At 41.9% G+C, this 10344-nt stretch overlaps 1 protein-coding gene across 1 annotated transcript; it reads left to right on the forward strand.

Annotated features, from left to right (window-relative positions):
* The first annotated feature begins 60 nt into the window (after window positions 1-60).
* Window positions 61-9416, forward strand: hexdc (hexosaminidase (glycosyl hydrolase family 20, catalytic domain) containing). Its single transcript, XM_027140467.2, has 13 exons — window positions 61-188; window positions 1127-1233; window positions 1324-1439; window positions 1549-1636; window positions 1765-1929; window positions 2340-2523; window positions 4449-4520; window positions 5070-5268; window positions 5375-5457; window positions 5654-5732; window positions 6502-6612; window positions 7276-7365; window positions 8785-9416. Exons 2-13 carry the CDS (start codon window positions 1147-1149, stop codon window positions 8996-8998), a joined length of 1488 nt encoding a protein of 495 aa, XP_026996268.1. The 5' UTR covers window positions 61-188; window positions 1127-1146; the 3' UTR covers window positions 8999-9416.
* The last annotated feature ends 928 nt before the right edge of the window (window positions 9417-10344 follow it).

A 10344-nucleotide genomic window follows, 5' to 3' on the forward strand; every position in this document is an offset into this window, starting at 1 on the left:
CGATTTCTCCAGCCGTCGCATTAGCACCGCGGTGACATCCGCGCCGGAAACATAGCAACTTTGTGCCACGTCCACTTCCGGTTCTGTAATTTGTCCCAGACCTTCCAGACGCGTGTGCACACAAACACCACAAACACACGTGTGCACGAGTTCCGCGTGCAGCAAGACACACACCAGCAGAGACAAAGGTATGTAAAGGCTTATTGTTATTAATTATTAAATAGTGCACTAGCAGTGTTTGAGCATCGAGGATCAGTGATTAAAACATATAAATATATATATTTATATATATTATACACACACACACACACACACACACACACATATATATATATATATGTTATGCATATTAGACAAGTTGAAACTAGGAAAGTAGACATATATATTGTAATAGTTAGCATTCACACCTTCACTGAAACCATTAGCAGCTTTTTCCTAGCTGGAGATTAGACCCAGAACTGAAACAGGAAGAGCATGAACCAGAGGTTGAACCAGAAACCATGGAGCTGTCAACATGATGCTATTGCAACACTGTGTTAACTAAAATATTGCTTGGTTACATGACATGCAGGTTTGGTGATCCTCAGGAGAAATTGTAGTTTTGAGAGAGAGAGAGAACTTGCACCTTACAGCATTGAGCTATAAGAAAATAATGGCAAGTAGGACACACCTAGAGCTTGTACAAATAAAATGTCATGTATTCCATGTGCATTTCGTGTAATTTTGTATTTGGGCAGTGGTTATTAGCGCCAAGGCTCTGGGTTACTGATCAGAATGTCAGTTCATAAAAATGCATGTATTTACACATATGGTTGATGCAAATAATCCATACAAAGCATGTCCAGAAGACAATATTGAACATATGTTCTGCTGAGTTTGTACGTATTCCATTTACATTTCCTTCATTTGGCAGACACCCTTAAACAGAGCGACGTACATAAGTGCTTAAATCTTCGTGCTTTCTTCAATGCAATTCAGTTGGCACTCTGTCTAGGATGTGCCCGACCTTGTGCCTAGATCTCTTTGGAATAGGCTTCAGGATCTCAGAAACCCTAGGTAGAATAAGTGGTACTGAATCATGGATGACTTTATGGACCCAGGAATACCTTCAGTCATTTTGTTACAGATCACACAACTGGACCTGCCATGGATGTTTGTGCGTTGTCAAGACACACAAAATTGGTTCACTTGGATCTAAAAGGGGCACCTCCCAGGATTACTTACTTATATGAGGTACAGCAAATACAGATCCTATTTTCACTATGGACATTGTTTAGTCTCAGTACAGACCTATAGTTTTGACCTTGACCATCTCTTCCACAGCTGATCCAGCTTTTTGCTGATCTCGGTGCAAATGGCATCCTTATGGAGTATGAGGACATGTTTCCCTATGAAGGAGAGCTGAAGATTCTTCAGTCAAAATCTCACCCACCCTACAGGTAAAAAGACTTTCTTTATGCTCTTTCCCAAACTGCCACCAGGAATACGAAGCTTTTTATCTTTTTTGTTTATCCGAAGTCATTGTCACTGATCTGTCGATACGTACAGCCGTGAAGAGATCGTTGCCATTCAAGATGTTGCTTATTCCAAAGGGTTGGAGATCATTCCTCTGGTACAGACATTTGGACACCTTGAAGTGAGTGAGAGAGGTGAATAATATGTGGTACTGGGAAAATTATATGCCATACAAATGCTTGCTGTCATCTGAGCCAATAACACGTGATACAACTACACAGGGAGTTTTTAATGTTTTTTTTCTTTCAGTTTGTCCTGAAGCACAGAACTTTTAGCACGTTTCGAGAATTAAGTCACTGCCTGGGGACCCTGAACCCACATAGCAAGCAGGGACTTGCTCTTATATTGGAGATGCTGAATCAAGTTATGGGGCTTCATCCGAGGAGCAAGTTTCTGCATATCGGTGCAGATGAGGTAAATCGTGAGCCTACCACATCATTGTGCACTACATCACAGGGCTGTTGAAATAAAAATCTAATCTGACTTATTTATAGTGTATTGATTCATTTTCTATAACCTCACACTCCTGACAGAAACAAGACAGTAGTGTACAGTTATATAGATATTTTAATAAATTAGCAACATGACGTGCGGTTCTCGGAAAATATGCAAATAAACTCGTAACGGTGAAACCGCTTTTCATTTGGACCTATTTTTAAAACGGTCGTGAACTCCGGTCTGCCTTTGTTAAAACTTTGAAATGGTTACATGTTCTTTACAAAGGTAGTGACACTGAGTAGGATAAATCAGCTAATGAACATGAGCTTTATGTTAATCTAAGACTTCACATTGTTGTTGTTGTTGTTGTTGTTTTTTTAACCAAGGTATACATGCTCGGTCAAGGAGAGGAGTCGAAAGAGTGGTTAAGCATTCCAGGTCACAATGTTGACAAGCTGTTCTTCAGTCATGTCAATAAAGTGTTAAAAGGCATTAAGGAGACTTACCCTAACCTCAGTGTGATAATGTGGGATGACATGCTGAGGAACATGACCTCTGACACCATTAAAGGTAAACTTGTATTATTCCAGTTTTGTTTGTAATATATTGTCTAATAATTCTATTCCCCACATTTCGCTTCGTGAGATCCGCAAAGTTTGAATTCCTTGTGTCCTGTATTTACATGGACCGAATTGGAGGGTTCAGAGAAAGTGATCAGTGGTTTGTGTCTTGGGATAAAACGCGTTTGGGAAGGAACGCGATCATCGTACCGGATAGTGAAAGCGATTTCCATGCCGTATTCCAGCAAGAGTCTTACAGCTCCACCTGGTTTACATGCACACTCAAAAAGGTGGATGTCAATTTCGTGGGCTCTCTTTAAAGGGGTCAGGATACAGGATATTTGCGAGGTGGCAAGATTTTATAAACTAGATGTTACAGCGGAGAGCAGACGACATCCCCCAGCACCGTGGCAAATCAACAACTTGCTACTTGCTGAAGATCTGAATGCGTTTGATTGTAGATTCGAATCCCCTCACACCCATTCTGACCATATCTTTACCTAACCTTTTACACCTCCAGTAACCCCTCTCTGCATACCTCTTGCGCTCCAGATTAGTGAAGATGATGTGCGCCAGATCTTCAGAAAGAACAAAAGAAGAAAGGCACCAGGCCGAGACAGTCTGACACAAACCTGTCTGATAACCTGTGCTGACCCCTTATGAGAAAAGTTAAACCAAGGTCTGTGACTTCGCCCGTTAAGGCGCAACCGGGGCCCCGCCCTGTAGCCAGGCCCGGGGTTGGGGCTCGCATGCGAGCACCTGGTGGCCGGGTCTTGCCCCACGGGGCCCGGCCGGGCTCAATCCGAAATAGCGATGTGGGGCCAATCTCCTGTGGGCCCACCACTTGCAGGATAAACCGTAAGGGGCCGGTGCAATGTGGAGTCCGGCCTTCGACAACATCGTTCCAACACTCCTCCACACCAAACTAACCCAGCTCTCTGTTCCAAGCTCTATCTGTCAGTGGATCACCAGCCTTCTGACAGATAGGCAGCAGCCAGTGAGACTGGTATAATTCATGTCATACAGCCGCTCCACCAACACCGGCGTCCCTCAAGGTTGTGTTCTCTCCCCACCGCTCTTCCCCCTGTACACCAACGACTGCACCTCTAATGACCACTCTGTCAAGCTCCTGAAGTTTGCAGATGATAGTAGGAGAAACCCCCCTGCACTCACCCCACTCATCATCTATATGGACTGCACTGTAGCTGCAGTTAAGGCATTCAAGTTCCTGTGCTCCACCATCTCCCAGGACCTGAAGTGGCACACTCACATTGACACTACTGTTAAAAAGGCCTAACAGAAGATGTACTTCCTTAGCCAGTTGAGGTAGTTTAACCTTCCACAGAAGCTGCTGAAGCACTTCTATTCAGCCATCATCGAGTCTGTTCTGTGCACTGCAATAATTGCCTGGTTTGGCCCAGACATCAGAAGACTAGAGAGAACGGTTCAGACTGCCTAAAGGATTATTGGCGCTTCCCTACTCAACTTTTCAAGAGCTGTGTATATCCAGAGTGAGGAAAGGGGCTCAGAAAATCACTCTGGATCCCTCACATCCAAGTCATCCGCTTTTTGAGCTTTTACCAGGCAATCTACCTCACGGACAGTTAAATGTTCCCACTATTATGCAGTAACAATGTGCTATAACCTTACATTTAATTGTTACCATCTCCACTCTAGTACATCCCTGCATCTATTCCATTCTACTATCTACAGCACAACTGTACAAACAGTATACGTATTTTTCTTTCTTTTTATTTATTTATTTATTTTTTACATTTATTTGTATATATATTGGTTTTTTGTGTTTTTTTTTGGTATTCTCATCTTGCCTCTTTGTACTGGAAGCGTATGACACAATGTAAAAGAAATTCCTTGGCAATAAAGCTCTTATCTGTTTCTGGTTCTGATTCTGAATATATTTCTCTTCGTGTATAGAGAGTGGGCTAGTTGGACTAGTGCAGCCCATGCTGTGGGATTACAACCCTAATCTGGACGTGGCCCATACTAGTGAGTTTGATTTTGCCTCTGATTGCAGTTAATTGCTTCGAACTACATGAATGTTACATGCTATTATTGATATTTAAGTTCTGCTACATGTATTTCTGAAAACTCGAAAATGTGACTTAAAATGTGACGTGACATACGGCTAAGTACCGTGACCCATTCTCAGAATTTGTTCTCTGCATTTAACCCATCCAAAGTGCACACACACAGCAGTGAACACACACACCGTGAACACACACCCGGAGCAACGGGCAGCCATTTATGCTGCGGGGCCCAGGGAGCAGTTGGGGGGGTTTGGTGCCTTGCTCAAGGGCACCTCAGTCGTTGCCGGCCCGAGACTCGAACCCACGACCTTAGGGTTAGGAGTCAAACTCTCTAACCATTAGGCCATGACTTCCCTAATCACAACAAAACATCACAAACCCCCATGAAAGGACCCACAAACGAACCACAACGAGACAACTGTACTTGCCGATATTTAGAGAGACAAAGTGTATTATGTTCTCAGAGTGTAGGATTATTTTTAATAAAACCTCCATTCTCTCCACTCAGTTATGCTAATGGAGAAATACAAAGCTGCAGGTTTATCCCAACAATGGATTGCGAGCTCATTCAAAGGGTCTACTACGGTGTACACTTGTGTAACCAGCACACAAAGGCATGTGGACAATCACGTTCAGTGGTTAAAAGTGGTATCTGGTCTATCGCCTTGCGTTGACCTACAGGGCATTGCACTCACTGGCTGGCAAAGGTACCACGATGTTTAAATTCTGCATCCAACATTGTGCTCACTGATATTTTTAAAATACTAGATTCTGAATTATGTATATATTATTTTTTTGTTTTTGTTTTTATAGATATGACCACTTGTCTGTTTTGTGTGAGTTGATGCCCCTCGGCTTGCTCTCTCTGGCCTCGTGTCTGCAAACTCTACAGCATGGTCTGTGTACAAGTTTCTCCTTTTTATGGGAACCTACAGAACAAATAATGTTTAAATGACAATAACATGAAACAGCTCCATTGTTTTCATTAATTAATACACAAAGATACCCAAAGCTAAAAAAAAGAAAGAAAGAAAAATGGACAAAGACGTTAAAACAGCTGTTTTTCTTTTACTGGGGCTGCTGCTGCTTTAGGAAGCTTTACTCAGGAAGCTCAGCACAAGGTGATGGAGGCACTCGGCACTGGCACGACCGAAGTGGGAGATGTAGAGAGGTATCAAATGTTCATGCTGATAAATTGAGCATTCAGTGAAAGTTAGGATTTTCCCCTCTGTCATTTTCCCCTCTGTAATGTCACATCCAGGATCCACAACCTAAAAGGATAAAATGCTTCCTGGAGTCATTCAATCATTAATTTTTTTACCGCTTATCCGAACTACCTCGGGTCACGTGGAGCCTGTGCCTATCTCAGGCGTCATCGGGCATCGAGGCAGGATACACCCTGGACGGAGTGCCAACCCATCACAGGGCACACACACTCATTCACTCACACACTCACACAAACCTACCATGCATGTCTTTGGACCGGGGGAGGAAACCGGAGTACCCGGAGGAAACCCCCGAGGCACGGGGAGAACATACAAACTCCGCACACATAAGGCGGAGGCGGGAATCGAACCCCCAACCCTGGAGGTGTGAGGCTGTGAGGAAATGTTGCCAGATTGTTTTATTGTCACAGTAAAGGAACAAAATGCTCTGTAAGTCACTTAGTGGGATTTGAACATCTTTGATGTAGGAAATAAACAGTAATTAACAGTACAAGAAGTAAACGTGTACACATTGGGGTATTATCTTCTTCATCATGCCACCTGCTTATTTAATTACTGTAAGGTTGTTGTGTCTGGCTACAGATGGCAACAACAGTCTTGGCTAATGATAAATTCCTGCAGAACAAGGAATTTGTTTGTGTTATATTATCAAGCTATATTTTTACTTTACATGCTACTTAAATAGATTTGTTCAACCTTTGTCCTGTTATTCAGGTTGTCTCAAGGTAGCTCTCGCTCATATACTGGCATGAATCTAGCAGAGGTCATTGTACAGCTAACGGCAATGCTGGAGTCTGAAGAGCTCAGACACTTTCGGAGCAGTATGTAAGTCACCACCTGAATTCATACGGAATGTTAAACTACAGCTGATTAAATGATCAACATTATAGAACGTCGATTTGTTAAACCTGATAGCACATCTAAGCACAGTGCTAATAAACCTGACAGCACAGCTAAGCACAATGCTAATAAACCTGATAGCACATCTAACCAAACTGCTAATAAACCTGACAGCACATCTAAGCACAGTGCTAATAAACCTGACAGCACAGCTAAGCACAATGCTAATAAACCTGACAGCACATCTGAGCACACTGCTAATAAACCTGACAGCACATCTAAGCACAGTGCTAATAAACCTGACAGCACATCTGAGCACAGTGCTAATAAACCTGACAGCACATCTGAGCACACTGCTAATAAACCTGACAGCACATCTAAGCACACTGCTAATAAACCTGACAGCACATCTGAGCACAGTGCTAATAAACCTGACAGCACATCTGAGCACACTGCTAATAAACCTGACAGCACATCTAAGCACAGTGCTAATAAACCTGACAGCACATCTGAGCACAGTGCTAATAAACCTGACAGCACATCTAAGCACAGTGCTAATAAACCTGACAGCACATCTGAGCACACTGCTAATAAACCTGACAGCACATCTGAGCACAGTGCTAATAATTACTTTTGGACATTGTCTAGGTTTGTGAGAGGCTGGTTCTCCCCTTATCACCTACAGCAAAAGGTGATCAACCCTCTTATTGCACAACAGATTCAGAAACAGGCACAAGGGTAAGATTTACATTCTCTCTCTCTCTCTCTCTCTCTCTCTCTCTCTCTCTCTCTCTCTCTCTCTCTCTCTCTCTCTCTCACTCACTCATTCTTTCTCTCTATCTCACTCTCTCTCTCACTCATTCACTCTCTCTCATTCACTCCCTCTCTCTCTCTCTCTCACTCACTCTCCCTCTCTCTCTTCTCTCTATCTCTCTCTCTCTCTCTCTCTCACTCATTCATTCTTTCTCTCTATCTCACTCTCTCTCTCACTCATTCACTCTCTCTCATTCTCTCTCACTATCTCTCTCTCTTTCACTCACTCTCTCTCTCTCTCATTCACTCACTCTCACTCACTCGCACTCTCTCTGTCTCTCTCTCATTCACTCTCACACTCTCACTAACTTACTCACTCTCTCATTCACTCACACTCTCTCATTCACTCACACACTCTCTCACTCACACACGCTCTCTCACTCACACACTCTCTCTCATTCACTCACACACTCTCATTCACTCACACGCTCTCTCACTCACACACGCTCTCTCACTCACACACTCTCTCTCATTCACTCACACACTCTCATTCACTCACACGCTCTCTCACTCACACACGCTCTCTCACTCACACACTCTCTCTCATTCACTCACACACTCTCATTCACTCACACGCTCTCTCACTCACACACGCTCTCTCACTCACACACTCTCTCTCATTCACTCACACACTCTCATTCACTCACACTCTCTCTCATTCACTCACACACGCGCTCTCATTCACTCACACTCTCTCTCACTCACACACGCTCGCTCATTCACTCACACACCCTCCCTCCCTCTCTCTCCCTCCCTCTCACTCTCCCTCTCTCTCATTCCCTCACACTCTTTCACTCACTCATTCATTCACTCTCTCTCTCACTCACTCAGGAAAATCAGGAATTTAAGAATCTGTATTTGTTCCTCACTATTTCTATTTTTACCTAGCCTATTAGGGGCAAAATATTCATGTAAACAAAAAAAAATCTGTTTTTTTTTTGTTTTTGTTTTTTTAATTGTTTCTATATTCAAAGTAAATGGTGAAGTCAAACCCCTTTTATCTTTAACCACTAGAATTCTGTGTAAAGTTGTCTCAACAAAGGGAAAAATACCTCCCACTGAAAGCCAGCATTGTTTGTACTGATTAAAAAATGTCAGATGAGTCGATTTTTCTATTCTGCCGGCAGAGAAAAGGTTAAACAGATTTTATAGTCTGCACAATCAGTCTTTATAACGCTGAGATTAGTTTAACCTCAATAAGGTTATTAATGATTTCATGAACTTTAAACCAAAATTCAAACCCAAACAGTTCACACACCCTGTTTATCATACATTAATATATTGTGTATAGCATCACATGAAAATGACTCACTTTTTTTTTTTAACTAATTCATTTAATGCCAGGTTCCTGGAAGCTGCAGAGATCAAGGTGCAGGAGGTGAGGCAGGAGATGAAGACGCTTTATCCAGACTTAACCGTGGAGGAATGGATTACTCAGCATGTCACACCTGTACTGAAGCCCATTCAAGATTTAATGACAGATATTCAAGCTGCCTTGGATGATATGGGACTTGAGATATGGGAATCTCAAAGTGGACTTGAAGTTTCAGTTGAATAAAAAAAATAAGCTTATAATCTGTTATTGAAAGAAGAGAAAATAGGGAGTCAGTTTTAAAGTTTTAGTTGCTAATATTTTTATGCCATATTGCTGGATATTGTGTAGAATTGTAGTGCCATCTAAATGCATTATAAAATTGACAGAAAATTTAACCTACATTCTTTTTTGAGGTTACTGGTTCTTATCTAAGCTCTTCTGCTATTAATAACCAGTTAATAGTCACCTTAATATCAACTAATCAATCAGTTAAGTAATATGCACAGACCACCTGTGAATCTTATTGCAAAAATACTTTTTTTAATGATATTAGAATGTTTTTAGTCATACATTTATGTATATATGGGTAGCAATACACTGGATGTCAGTACTCATTATTAAGGCTGTTATTATATACTGAATTAAACTTGTGCATTTTAGAGCCCAGTTTTTCTTTTATTCAAACTTCATAATGGTGACAATAATATGATATTTAAACATAAATATTTTAATAAAGTTCAAAATTAAGTAACATTGAAAGTTATTCAATGTGTGGCTTATTGCCTGTGTAAATTGACCCTAATTTTTTCGCTAGATTTTTCTAATTGCCTTACTTTCATGTTCCTAAAAGTAGAGTAACGTGTAACATGTAGCACAAGTATTCAGAAATGCTTTCTTTTCTGTCAGTACTTAGCAGCAGGCAAAGATCAGCTTCAGCTGTGTTTGGGTATCTGGACAGACTCACTTTAAAAGAGCAGCCAAAAAGACAAAAATTGATAATATTTATGTTCCTTTTAACTAACATATGAATGACTAAAAATGATTAATTAATAAATAATAAATATATATATATTACAGCCTAGTGGTTGAGGTGTTTGCATTACTGACCAGAAGGGTATGAGTTTGAAACCCGGGTCCCGGGAAGTTTGACCCTCAATTGCTCGATTGTATAAATTGAAATACATTCTAAGTCACTCTGGCTGGGGCACGGTGTCTTAGTGGTTAGCAAGTTTGCCTCACACCTCCAGGGTTGGGGTTCGATTCCCGCCTCCGCCTTGTGTGTGTGGAGTTTGCATGTTCTCCCCGTGCCTCGGGTGTTTCCTCCGGGTACTCCGGTTTCCTCCCCCGGTCCAAAGACATGCATGGTAGGTTGATTGGCATCTCTGGAAAATTGTGTGAGTAAATGAGAGTGTGTGTGCCCTGTGATGGGTTGGCACTTTGTCCAGGGTGTACCCTGCCTTGATGCCCGATGACACCTGAGATAGGCACAGGCTCCCCGTGACCCGAGAAGTTCAGTAGAAAATGAATGTAAGTCACTCTGCTAAATGACAGAAATGTAAGATGTAATGTAAATCAGAATCAGGTTTATT

This window comes from Tachysurus fulvidraco, chromosome 8, assembly GCF_022655615.1.
Source record: "Tachysurus fulvidraco isolate hzauxx_2018 chromosome 8, HZAU_PFXX_2.0, whole genome shotgun sequence".
NCBI classification, from domain to species: Eukaryota; Metazoa; Chordata; class Actinopteri; order Siluriformes; family Bagridae; genus Tachysurus; species Tachysurus fulvidraco.

Bases quoted from the DNA above. Each gene is read 5' to 3' on its own strand.
- hexdc (XM_027140467.2), top strand. From the start codon at position 1,147: ATGGATGTTTGTGCGTTGTCAAGACACACAAAATTGGTTCACTTGGAT. The intron at 5,458-5,653 runs GTCTGTGTACAA...CTGCTGCTTTAG, and splicing joins TCTGCAAACTCTACAGCATG to GAAGCTTTACTCAGGAAGCT. The intron at 5,733-6,501 runs GTATCAAATGTT...CCTGTTATTCAG, and splicing joins GAAGTGGGAGATGTAGAGAG to GTTGTCTCAAGGTAGCTCTC.